Genomic DNA, 13,400 nt, shown 5'->3' with positions numbered 1-13,400 from the left:
GGAGGGAAGAAAAACCCAACAGTCTCAATAGGTGGTGACAGTTACCAGGGGTGGGGGGGAGGGGTGGGGAGGGTGGGAGCAGTGGGGGGGCTGGGGCTTGGGGGCCAATCCTGCAACCTGCCTTGGCTAAAAAAAGGAGAGCTTGAGAGGAGCCTGCCTCAGCATGTGAACTCGCCCCCCCCCACCACCACCCAGGGGGACTAAGAGAAAGGGGTTCCTCAAATGCAGTGATAAATCAGCTTTGCAGAGTAATAGGATTAAATTCAAAACTGTTACAGGTGAGGTGTGACTAGCCTGTTCTTGTATCCCAGAGAGCTAGGCCTTTTCTTCATTCAGCAGGTATTACTCTGTTTTCATTGTTACTAAAACAGCACAAAGGAAAACCTCTATTTGTTCTCTTACCTTATGTTGATCTTAGAACAACACCAAAAATGCTTACCCTAGTAGGTCTTAAAACTTAACACTGGAAGCTTCAAAGGAGGGAAGATTATTTGCTCCCATTTCCTGCCCTTTTTCCTCTCCAATTCTAACAACTTGCTACATTTAATCCCAGCTTTGCCTACCTTTTCCCCAGAAAAATCATCAGCGAGCATGTGTAGGCAGACACCCGTAGATTCACTGAAGTGTCAGAGGCCAGCTTTGCTCTCAGGGAGTTTGCAGTCTTGTCCGGGAGTAAATAATTACGGCCAGGAGTGAATATGAATGTCCAAGAACATGGGAATGGGAGCACAGAGGTCTCCCTAATAATGGCTGCAAGAATCCAGCTGAGGCAGAAATCCCAGAGGGTTCGGCACCTGGGTGGCTCAGTCAGTGAAGTGTCTGCCTTTGGCTCAGGTCCTGATCCCAGAGTCCTGGGACTGAGTCCCACAGGGGCTCCCTGCTCAGTGGGGAGTCTGCTCCTCCCTGTGTCTCTCTGCGTCTTTCCCAGCTTGCAATCTCTCTCAAATAAATAAATAAAATCTTTTAAAAATAAAAAAAGAAAGAAAGAAATCCCTGATGGTCAAGACACTCCAGCTTCTTGGAGAAGGAAGATCTCGAAGGACAGGTTAGAGAAGGAATAGAGTATGTGAGGCAAGATTGTGGGGCACCTTTGTGGACTAACGAGGGACCCTGTTCCCTGGCCGAGAGGACAGGAGACAGCAGTCATTGGCTGAAGCAGTTTCTGATTCAGTGAAAGTCTCAGGTAGGATTTCCCCAGATTAACAGAAACCCTGTGTGTGGGAAATGTACCCAGCAGAGCATGAGAGAGATGTGACAAGAGTTCTGACAGCCGGGACGAGCCGGCTGGATGTGGAGTCGTGGGGCGGGGATTGTGTTCAGGGCGGGTGACAGGGTCTGTACATGTGCCCTGTCTCCTTCTCACTCTCTGCACAGTAGGAGCCAACGTAAGATGAACCTCGTGAGAGTCTGTTGCTCGTGCTCCCAGCAGGCTCAGCTCGTGTTCTTGCTTTCTCTTGTTCTCTCCTCCTCTCCCTCTTCCCTTGCCCGTCCGCTCGTGGCCAGATGTCCCGGAGAAATCCTTTCTCACTGTGAGTTTTGGTTGGAATGTCAACCTGTGACATTTGCCTTTTTAGAGCGAATTGTGTGCATGCACAGATTAGTAGTGAGTGTAAAACAACGGGAGCTCTCCCAGACCTCACCTGGCCTGAGAGCCTCGTGTCTCCAGGCATGACTCTGACGCCTTTCTGCTCTGTGAACTCGGGCTGGCAAGTAAACTGGCCTGGTCTGCTCTCCAGTTTCTTTGATTTGTAAAACAGAGATGCTAATACTTCCCTACTTGCCTGGTGGAATTTCCTTGAGGTTCACATGAAATTACGGTTGTGAGAGCACTTTGGAGGCTAACAGACTGATTCTTAGCTCAAAGTGAAGATTGCATGGGGGTTAGGGGTTGGTGACATTGGGAGGTCTCAATAAATCCCATCCAACCCTAGCATTTGAGGAAGCTGTCTTATATCATTAAAATAAGTTTCGTTATATAGCTTCCTGTCTGGTGTTTTCAGGGCTGTTCCTGGAATGATCTCTTTTTCCTCCCTAGATATCCCTAAGTGCAGAACCCAGCGCTGCTCTCCGAGTTCCTGCTCATCTCGCCTGGTCTCTTCACCGGTGGGCAGGGCTCCAGGCCACCGAAGCTGACACAAAGGTCCTCATGCAACCTCTTCAGAGGCACCCTGGACTTCAGGCATTATCCGGCCAGGCTCCAGAGCTGAAGTCAATTTAAAAACATGAAAGGATTTTGATAGACATGACAAAGTGCTCTACCCATTGGAGAGATGTTACTTGGGTCCTCTATTAGAAACTTTCAGCTTAGGTACCTGCTTGGGAAAGGGAGTCCTACAGTATTTCAGTAAAAGGTAATCATGGCAGAAGTGCTGATGTGGTTACAACTTAGAGACAGATGTGAGGATAGGTACCATGAGGTGGATAAAAGGACCAGGATAGCAACAGTGGTAATATTGGGTGTACAGGGCCGGGTCCCAGAAAGGTGCAGACAGCCGACTCCCAAGGCTAGTTGAATTGTTTAATGGGGGGCTGTTTACCATGGTGTCTCGTTGGCTGGAGCTGCCATCACCCAGTACCCCTGCCTTCATCTGGTCCAGCTTCTATAACGAAAATACCGTAGATGGGTGGATTACAAACAACGGACATTTATTTTCTCATAGCTCTGGAAGCTGGGAATTTTAAGGTCGAGATGTTGGCAGGGTTGGTTATTTCTCTTTTTTTTCTTTTTAAAATATTTTATTTATTTATTTGAGAGAGAGAGACAGTGAGAGAGAGCATGAGCGAGGAGAAGGTCAGAGGGAGAAGCAGACTACCCATGCAGCTGGGAGCCCGATGCGGGACTCGATCCCAGGACTCCGGGATCATGACCTGAGCCGAAGGCAGTCGTCCAACCAACTGAGCCACCCAGGCGTCCCAGGGTTGGTTATTTCTGAGGCCTCTCTTCTTGGCTTGCGGGTGGCTACCTTCTCCTCCTGTCTGCATATGGTCTTTGTTCTGGGTGGTCTGTGTCCTCTTACTTACAAGGATACACGTTAGATCAGATTAGAGCCTGCCCATATGACCTCATTTAACCTTAATTACCTCTCTGAAAACCCTAGCTCCAAAGACAATCCGGTTCGAGGTCCTGGGGGTTAAGACTTCAATATAGGAATTTGGGTGGGAGGTTGGGAGGAGTGGGACACAATTCAGCCTACAAACAACAGGGAAGGGAGTGTTAAGAGCATCAAGATGAGATGGTGAACCACCTAGGAACTGGTGACAGTGGAAGCCTTTGTCAGCCTGTGGCCTGAAGAGGCAGAAAGGAAAGGGCCTGTTGTTCCCAGAACCCAGTGAGAGCTGTAGCCACAGGAGAGGGGCCACCCACCAGGCTGTATGCTCTGTGGTGAAGGAACACAGTCATTGTGGAAAACAAGGCCTAGCAGGGAAGGAAGAGGGCGAAGACCCAAGCCATCTCTCTCCACACCCCTCTACACTCCTAACAGCACTTGGCTTTGGTCAAACCCATCTAGAAGTCCAAGAACAAAGGAGCCTGGGAAGAAATGTGTCCAGGAGTGGGTGGGAAGGGTATTACATGAGTGGGACTGTGAGGAATAGCAGCACAATGGGGGCAATGTAAAAATTTCCAAAGAAGGCATTAGAATTAATGTTCAAGCAATGTAAATGGGCCTCAAAGAGTCACTGGAAAGCAGAAAATGTTACTTGGCTGAAAAAATATTAGTCAGATCTTCTAAACTAAACCACCTTCTCATGTAACCATTTCAATGTCCAGAAGTTACCATTCTAGGATACTTATTTACCTAAGTAAAGCAGAATGATAGAAAACCAAATGTTTGTCTATCACGTAATATTGAACACTCATGATCTTGTGTTCCATACTGTAATATACATACATAATATACATGTAACATGTAATATATATGTATATGTTACATGTATGTTATATACATCACACACACACACTCTCTTGTTTTTGAGGTTCAAAATGGTGGCCTGGAAAGATGGCGCAGGTTACAGAGGTTTGGATGCCCAAATGATTGGTATAGGACAAAACACAACCAGCTTATAATTGATTAGTTTGCACCACCCAAGGTGATACTAACGCATGACTCTGAGGCAGAGAAGAAAAAAAATCCCATACCCAAGATGAGACCTGGTGTTCTTCCCATGGTTAGAGCAGATGGCTCTCGGTTAAGATTTCCTCTTCTGGAAGGCGGAGGCCTCGTGCTCAGCCCTCAGAGCCAGGGGCAGCTGTGCTGCTGGGGTGGCCTACAGCTCCAGGATTCTGCACTGCTTTGTCCCAGTGAACCCCCTGGGTGATGTCAGGATCCAGTCACACTATGGACCTCTGTTGGAATGGGCCAGCCTGGAGTATGTCCCCATCTCTTCTGAAATAAACCAGAATCTTTTGGGGCAAGGACACATCAAGAGAAAGAAGGGCTTGTCTAGTACAAGTGGCTCCCTCTTGTCTTAAGCTGTATTTGGGTTATCTATTCCTATAAAACAAACCACCCCAAAACTTGGCTACTTACAACAACACTCTGTTATTCCCTTCATAAATGTGCAGTTTGGGAGGGGCCTGGGGAAGAGCTTGTCTCTGATCCATACAACATCCTCTGGGTCCTCCTGACAGAGGGCTGGGAGATCCAATTCCAAGATGGTGTAGGGACATGGCTGGGAAGTGCGTATGAGCCCTTCATTGGGTGTTCAGCCAGGGCTGAGGGCAGGGCCCCCTGTTCCTCTTCTTTGGGGCTGGGGTTCTTGTAGCATGGGGACTGGGTTTGAAGGATGAGCATCCCGAGAGAGACAGGTGGACTCTGAATCACCTCTTTTGTCCTCGCCTTGCAAGTCTTACAGTGTCACTCCATTATCCCCTGGTGACCATAGACGCTAACCCAGTTTTAAGCAGAGCAGGCACAGATGTGGGAGAGCTGCGAGGTTCTGGAAGAACGCGTGGGATGGGAAATATAATTGGGCCCATTTGGGAATAGACTGTCTGCCTCAGGATGGTTCCCTAGGTGACCCTTACCCATCACTGGTCACAGCGTAGTTACATGAACTAGGCTGAGCCTCTGTCTTAGCCTGCTCGGCCTGCTGTAACAAACACCACAGGCTGGGGGGCTTAAACAGCATTTATTTTCTCACAGCTCTGGAGGCTGGAAATCAAAGATCAAGGTGTTGGCAGGGTTGGCATCTGGTGAGATCTCTCTTTTGGGGTTGCCCTTTCTCTGTGTGCTCACATGGCCTTTCCTTGGTACCTGTGCAGAGAGAGAGAGAGAATGAGGTTTCCCTGGACAGATCCTATCTGATCAGGAGACCACCCTTATGGCCTAATTTAACCAACCTACCTTCCTTCCTTCCTATCTTCCTTCCTTCCTTCGTGGCCTCATCTCCATATACAGGCTCTCTAGGGGTTCAACATATGAATGTGCGTGGGGACACCAGCATTCGATCTGTAACATTCCCCACAATGATATGAATTAGATGACAACTGAGAAATATAAATTTATATTGATATTCCTTAATTCAAGAAAACTTTAATTTATCGAACTCCAACCTAGTGCCAGACTCTCTGCTAGGCTCTGGGAATACAGGTAGGAGAAAAATAAACTTCCTGCCCTTAATGGGTCTATAACCATGGGAGAGACAACGCAGCCATTAAAATGGGGCAGGGGCCGCCTGGGTGGCTCAGTGGGTTAAAGCCTCTGCCTTCAGCTTAGGTCATGATCTCAGGGTCCTGGGATCGAGCCCCGCATCAGGCTCTCTCTCAGTAGGGAGCCTGCTTCCTCCTCTCTCTCTGCCTGCCTCTCTGCCTACTTGTGATCTGTCTGTCAATTAAATAAATAAAATCTTTTTTAAATAAATAAATAAATAAAATAAAATGGGGCAGGAGCTGCAAGGAGCACAGGCTGTGACATGTGGCAACTTTGGGAGGGGATGAATAAAGCTCTCCATTCGGAGCTGCACTGGGGATGTCCAAGCAGAAACAGAGGATGCGTGGTACTGAGGAGTAAATATGAGGCAGGACAGATGAGGGGAAGCATTCAGGAGAAAGCAATAGACCATGTGGAGACCCAAGGCAAAAACTAGGGTGACCACCATCCTGATTTGTCCAGGACTGGCCCACTCTTAGCACTAAAGTCCCACATCAAGAACTCTTCAGTCACTTTGCTTTATTCATGGACAGAGTTCAATGCAGCCAGCACACCTGGGGGCGGGGTGGGGGTGCAGCAGGGCTGGTGAGAGAGAAAGCTGAAAACGTGGGCAGGATTCCAAACAAGAACCAAGCCACGCTAAGGAATTTAGACTTTATCTTTCGAGAAGCTGAGCAATCAGTAAGTGATCTTACCCATGGGAGTGGCTGGCTAAGACTTAGATGTAGAAAGAGCTCTATCTGCTGGATAATTAAGAAGAAGAACAGTTCTGCAGTCCTGTCAAGAAGCCCTGGCGGACTTCCAGGGACGAGACTGTGGCGATTTAAAATAATGCAGGGCAGGGCGCCTGGGTGGCTCAGTGGGTTAAAGTATCTGCCTTCGGCTCAGGTCATGATCCCAGCATCCTGGGATCAAGCCCCCGCACTGGGCTTTCTGCTCAGCAGGGAGCCTACTTCCCTTCCTCTCTGCCTGCCTCTCTGCCTACTTGTGATCTCTGTCTGTCAAATAAATAAAACCTTTAAAAACAATAAAATAAAATAATGCGGGGAGATGGAGAGATAGGATTTGGACTAGGTTAAGGAGAAGCAACAGAACCTGGAAATACAGAGAAGGGGGGCTGAGAGACCAGAATTCAAGAATGACTCCCCGGTATCTGGCTTGGGCAGCTGCAAAAAGTATTGACAAGGGATTCAGCTGGTTTGGAAAGCCTTCCCTACGCCACCCTACACAAGAATACCAGCAAAGCCGCTCTTCTGCCTCCCATACATCTCCTGTTGACCTAGAAATTCTGGGTTATTGTACCACTGACCCGGAAGTCACAGCCACAGCCACTAGACTTACAGGAACAGAAGGAGGCTAGGGGTAAGAGAAGGAAGAATATGGGCATTAATTACACTCAATACTTCTAAGCGACTTATGTTCTCTACCGCATTCAGTTTTTGCAAGAATCCTTCGAGGTGGACAGGTTATTATCCTCATTTCACAGATGCAGAATTGGGGGCAAAGTAGGCACCAGGCACCACGGTGGCACCAGGGGCCACAGCTACAAGCAGGCAAAGGAGGGGCTTTAAACCCAGATGCGTTTGAGCATAAAGAACTGTTCTTTTTTACACCATGCTAATTTCCCTAATGAACACGAGTTTCTACCTGATTGGATATTTCGCACATCTTCTGCCCTGCCTTGATTCCATCCTCCTTCAGTGTTGAAGGATGAAGACCAGGAGAAGGAACCTCTCCACTCTAAGAAGCCAGCTGAAGGTTGCTTCCAGGAACAAGGATGGCGAGAGAGCTTCTTAATCCTTCATAACTGGTCCCCAAACTTCTTATACATGCAAAAACCCTAGAGCCAGAGGACCTACGGTAATTATCTTTGTGAGCATCAGGGCCAGGGTATGAAGACAGTGTGTCCCAGTCAACAGCCTATTTAGGGAAGAAGGAAGTGTCCAGAGATGGACGTCAAGAGGTAGGGAACTAGGGGAAGGACACAAAAGGGAAGAAAGGAACCCGTGATGACTTTCCAGGGCCTCCCTCCCGAAGAGAGGTGAGTTTGTCTAAACCTCACGGGGCCTCTGCAGACCTAACAGCCCGAACCCTATGGCCCCTACATGGGGCTTGTCCTCCCAGTCCAGGGTCACCCTGTACCTGGAGCCTTAAGAGAAACTCCAGTGCCAACCTCAGCTCCTTCTTAACCAGCGATGCGTACATTCTGATATGAATCCTGGCTTATCTCCTGAGAGATTTTAACCTTTCTGTATTCACGTAATAATCTATCCATTTTGCTTCTAGTCTTCTACTGTTATTTCTGAACATATTTTACTCTCCCCAACTCCCATCCCCACCCGCCTTGTAGACTGGGAATTTCAGAGGATCCCAGTTTCACTCACTCTGTACTTCCACATTTTCTTTTATGCAGGAGGGGTTATAACTGGAGTTTGCTGTCACTGGAATGTCATCAGAAGGTCTGAAATGAAAAAAAGAAAAAAAAAGGTCTGAAACGTTCATTTCTCAGCCAGCTTCTTTATCCACTGACACTGACAGAGAGTGGACACAAGAGGGCGCTCCTTCCCCTCTAGCGCAGTCCAAGGAACTGCTCCTTTTCTGCCTCTTTCAGTCCCTTGAATAAAATTCAGACAGGACTGACATCAATGAAAGCATATTTTTATTACGATTGGGGAGAGGTTTGGGGCAATTCCGAATATTTACACAGACACCCTTAAGGATATATGTATTCAGCTCAGGTCTTTGATTTCATTTGAATCAAACAGATACCCACAATGTCAGTTTTTGAAGAACTTAAAGTCTAAGGAAGAAACATGTGTTTTAAAAAGTAACCTAAAAAAATAAAAAATAAAAATAAATAAAAAGTAACCTACCACTTTACACCCATTAGGATGGCTATTGTCAAAGCACAGATAACAAGTGTTGGCAAGGTTGTGAAGAAATCGTAACCTTTGTCCATTTGTTGGTGAGGTTTTCAAATGACAGATGTTATTGGAAAATTAAACCTAGGATGACCTTATGACCCAGCAATTCAGGTGTAAACCCCAAAGAACTAAGAACAGGGCCTCCATGAGATACTGGTCTATGCATGTTCACAGCAGTATTATTTATAATAGCCAAAAGGTAGAAGCAACACAAGTCTCCATTGACAGATGAATGGATAAACAAAGTGTGGTTTAGATCTCCTGGAATATTCTTCTGCCTTAGAAAGGAAGGAAATTCCTTCTACAACATGGATGAACCTTGAGGACATAACGCTAAAGGAAAGAAGCCAGCCTGGCTGGCTCGGTCGGCAGAGCATGAATCTTTTGATCTTGGGGTTGTGGGTTTGAGCCCCAGGTTGGGTGTGGAGATTACTTAAAAAATATAAGTAAAATCTTAAAAAAAAAAAAAAGAGGCCAGTCTCAAAGGATAAATACAGCATGATTCCACTTATATAATGTACCTCAAGTAGTCAAATTCAAAGAAATAGAATAAAGGTTTACAGAGGCTGTGGGAGGGGGAAATGGGGAGTCAGTACTTAGTGGGTACGCAGTTTCCTTGCCGTTTAGGAAGATGGGTGATGGTGATGTTTGCACAACGGTGTGAATGTACTTAATGCCGCTGAATTTTACACTTAGAGGTGGTTAAAATTGGGAACGCCAGGGTGGCTCAGTCAGTTAAGAGCCTGCCTTCAGCTCAGGTCATGATTTCAGGGTCCTGGGATTGAGCCCCATGTCGTTAGCAGGGAGTTTGCTTCTCCCCCTGCCTGCTGCTCCCCCTGCTTATGTTCCCTCTCTCTGACAAAGAAAATAAAAATATTTTTAAAAAATGGTTAAAACTAGGGGGCACCTGGGTGGCTCAGTAGGTTAAGCCTCTGCCTTCGGCTCAGGTCATGATCTCCGGGTCCTGGGATGGAGCCCCGCACTGGACTCTGCTCAGCAGGGAGCCTGCTTCCCTCTCTCTCTGCCTGCCTCTCTGCCTACTTGTGATCTCTCTCTGCCAAATTAAAAAAATCTTTAAAAAAAAAAGTCTAAAGTGGTCAAAATTGAAAAAAAAAAGTGGTTAAAATAGTAAATCTTATGTATATTTTACCACACCAAAACGAATAAAGGGGAAAAAACCAAAATGTATAGTTATCATAGAGGCAAATACGAAGATGGAGCCACTGCTACATGGGAGACAGGCTGGGAAAAATTATCATCAGGGGTAAGTAACAGTGATCTGGGTCTTAAAGGTATAGTGGATAAGGCAAGGTTAAGTTTTTAGGCTCCAATTGTCTCTTCTACACCCTTTCTCCCCAAGCTTTTTGGGGTGCCAGGGTGGCTCAGTCATTAGGCATGGCCTTTGGCTCAGGTCATGATCCTGGGGTCCTGGGGTCAAGTCCCACATCGGGCTCCCTGCTTAGCCGAGAGCCTGCTTCTCCTTCTCCTGCTCTCTGCTTGTGTTCCCTCTCTCGCTGCCTCTCTGTCAAATAAATAAAATCTTTAAAAAAAAAAAGCTTATTCTTTTTTTCTATATTTTATTTCCCATGATTTAGCTTCTCTAGCCCCTGCCCTGGTTTTATCAGAATCCAGATTTTTTTTATAGTACGTGATAGATTACAGTGCCCCTTCTCCTACACTATTAACACAGTTGACCCTTTAAACAATCTCCTGAGACAAACATGGAAGACACTACTATCACCAGTATACAGATGAAGATCCCAACATTCACCAACGGTAACGGTCCTGGCCAAGGTGTTCGAGTTAATACGGAGCCAGGCAGGAACTAGATTTGTACTTCCTTTCCCTGTCATTGGTTCTACATACTACATGGCCTCCCCTATTATCTTCATTCACTGGAGTCAACTACTATCAGCAGCCCCACCCTGACCTTGGCTTTTCTTCCTATGGCTTTCCAATCAGTAGGCTTCATTCCCTCTCCTCGGGTCTCACACCCTCACCACTCTTAGCATCCCAGCTGATAAATATCCCAACTTCTTCCTGCTTTCTACTTGTATCAGAAATAAATCACCTTGGGGTGCCTGCCTTCAGCTGAGGTCATGATCGTGGGGGGTGGGGGGGGTCCCCGCTCAGTGGGGAGTCTGCTTCTCCTCCACCCCTGGCCCCTGCTTGCATTCTAATAAATAAAATCCTTTATATAAAAAAAAAAAGTAATGATCTGACCCAGCCTTGTTGCTCTCCTACATTTCATTAAACACTCTTCAGCAAGTTACACATATATTTTCCTCAGTTCAATATCTACTCTCCTTGCATCAGGAAATCTGGTCTCAGCCTTAACCTCCTGGCAAAACAAAATATCATAGATCCGGTGGCTTATAAACAACAGAAATTTATTTCTCACAGTTCTGGAGACTGGGAAGTCCGAGATCAAAGTGCTGACACATTTGGTGTCCGGCAAGGGCCCCACTCTCTGGCCGCATCACTGTCCCCGCGTCTTCACAGAACAGAAGTCGTACAGGAGTGCTCCGGGGGTTTCTCTTACAAGGACACTAATCCCATTAATGGGGGCCTCCATCCTTATAACCTAATCTCCTAAGGTCCCCACCTCGTAATACCATCAGCTTGGGGGTTAGGATTTCAACATATGAATTTTAGGGGGACACAAACATTCATAGCACAGCACACAGGTTTCCAGGACCCTTCTAATTGCCAAATCAGATGGCCATTTCTCCCTCTTTGTCCTCTGGGACCTCTGTAGCATTGATGTACATGGGTATTCTTTTCTTTTGAGAAGTCTGTCCCCATGTCGTGACTGCTGCCTCTTCACGGTGTACCATCCCCAACAAGTGGAACTAAAGGTAATCCTTGGAGATTCTGGCAGGTAGAGGAGTCCTCAGTCTGGCCCACCACCACCAACCCCCAGCAGAAATGCATGTAATTCTCGCACATGGCATATCCTACCCTACTTGGTCAAGCAGACTCTCTTACTCATTAATGCTCAAAGAACTAAGAACTGACACATGCTCTAAGAAAGGTCCAATTCTGACCCACTGTGATAGAAAGGTGAAATTTTTACTTTAAGGAGGCTCCATGCCCAATGTGGGTCTCCAGCTCATGACCCTGAGATCATGAGTCACCTGCTTTACTGAGCCAGCCAGGTGCCCCGAAATAATCTTAGTTTAATAAATACCACCGACAGTTTCAGTTTTCTCTCTTGGTGGACTCTCAACCCCAGTACACCTGAGGGAAAGGACTCTCCTATTAGTAATTAGTAATTAATACTAGTAGCTCTCTGTGCTGATGATGCTGGGGGAGTACATACTCAAGAGAGCTGCACTGAGAATCACAGTTCTGTGACGAGGCAATCTTACAAAAAAGCCGGAATCAGTAAATACTTCTTGTGTCAGTAAAAATTCCCTCGTTAATATCATTAAAACTAAGTAACTGAGCCCGCATCCACTTGGTAATCAGCTTATTTACCAAAGATACCATCCTTTGTTCTCAAAGAAACAGTTGTTTCTTTTCTAGGCTCCTTACAAGATTCTGAAGCCAAGATACAATCCTGGCCATCATGGAAACTGCAGAAGGTGTGTCTTACAGACAAGAAACAGTTGCATTCTAAAGATGTTGAGCGTGGTTACAGTACAAAGAACAAAGTTGGCGGAGGTGAGGGTGATTGGAAAAGCAGTTGTGAAGGTGACCCAAGCCCTGGAGGAAGGGTGAGGCTTGGCGAGACTGAGACGAGACAGGGAGGTAACAGGAGGAGTGAGAAGACAGTGTAGGGCAGAGTTTGCTGCTAAGGGAGGAGTCGAGTTTTGTCCTGTGTCCTGTGAGGGCTGAGCAAGAAGGGCGGGTGAAAAGGGCAAGGCTAAGGGCAGGCAATGTCGGAGCAGGACGTAGTAAGGAGTTTTGTGGGTTGTTGCATAGAGAAATAATATGATGAAACCATTTGCAGAAGATTGGTGAGAAAGCAGATAGATTTGAGAAGTAAAAGACAATAGGTGGGTGAGTTGACCCCCACAGCAAAACTTCAGATGTGAGATGATGAAGTTCCGGAGTAAGGAGAGCGACCCTAAGGATTAAAAGAAATAGATAGAGCACCTGGGTGGCTCAGTGGATTAAGCCTCTGCCTTCAGCTCAGGTCATGATCTCGGGGTCCTGGGATTGAGCCCCACATTGGGCTCTCTGCTGAGCAGGGGATCCTGCTTCCCCCCTCTCTCTGCCTGCTTGTGATCTCTCTCTCTCTGTCAAATAAATAAAATCTTTAAAAAATAATAATGAAAAGAAATGAGCAGATTAAAATGATAGGACTTTCTCAGTATCCAAAGATCAATCAACATGATACACCGCATTAACAAAATGAAAAATCATATGATCGTGTCAGTAGATGAAGAAAAGCCATTTAACAAAATTTAATTCATTCACGATAATTTTTAAGAAAATTCATTCATGATAAAAAACTCAACTAGGTACAGAGGGGATGTACCTTGTCACAATAGAGGCTACATATGCTGAGCCCTCAGATAACATCACATTCGGTGGTGAAAAGCTGAAAACTTTTCGCCAAGACCAGAAGGAAGAGAAGAATGACCCACTCTTGCCACTTTCACTCAATACAGTATCGGAGGTCCTGGCCAGCGCAACCGGACACGAAAAGGAAATAAAAGGCATCCAAATCAGAAAAGAAAGTAAAGCCATCTCTCTTTGCAGATGACATGATATTACATATAGAAAACCTTAAAAACCCCACCAAAAAATCATTAGAAATAATAAATGAAATCAGTAAAAGATGAGGATAGAAAAAACAACCTACAAAAATCTGCTG

The 13,400-nt window shown here is 46.2% G+C and overlaps 1 protein-coding gene across 6 annotated transcripts in view; it reads left to right on the top strand.

Moving 5' to 3' along the window:
- The window catches only part of FBXO16 (F-box protein 16), a 51,378-nt gene extending 43,081 nt beyond the window's left edge, over nt 1–8,297 (top strand). For 3 of the 6 annotated variants that reach the window (XM_004775142.3, XM_004775143.3, XM_004775141.3), the window contains one exon: nt 2,036–2,809. In XM_004775142.3, coding sequence (XP_004775199.1) covers nt 2,036–2,218 — 183 coding nt within the window. In that variant the 3' untranslated portion in view covers nt 2,219–2,809. Of the gene's footprint in view, nt 1–1,503; nt 1,530–2,035; nt 2,810–8,064 lie in introns of those variants that run through there. The other 3 variants (XR_201003.3, XM_013047165.2, XM_004775145.3) reach the window with 3 other exon arrangements.
- Nucleotides 8,298–13,400: the final 5,103 nt, after the last annotated feature.

The sequence above is a fragment of the Mustela putorius genome, unplaced genomic scaffold (genome assembly GCF_011764305.1).
Source record: "Mustela putorius furo isolate JIRA1106 unplaced genomic scaffold, ASM1176430v1.1 tig00000242_pilon_pilon_pilon, whole genome shotgun sequence".
In the NCBI taxonomy this organism is placed as follows: domain Eukaryota; kingdom Metazoa; phylum Chordata; class Mammalia; order Carnivora; family Mustelidae; genus Mustela; species Mustela putorius.
This window is presented reverse-complemented; position numbering and strand designations above follow the sequence as displayed.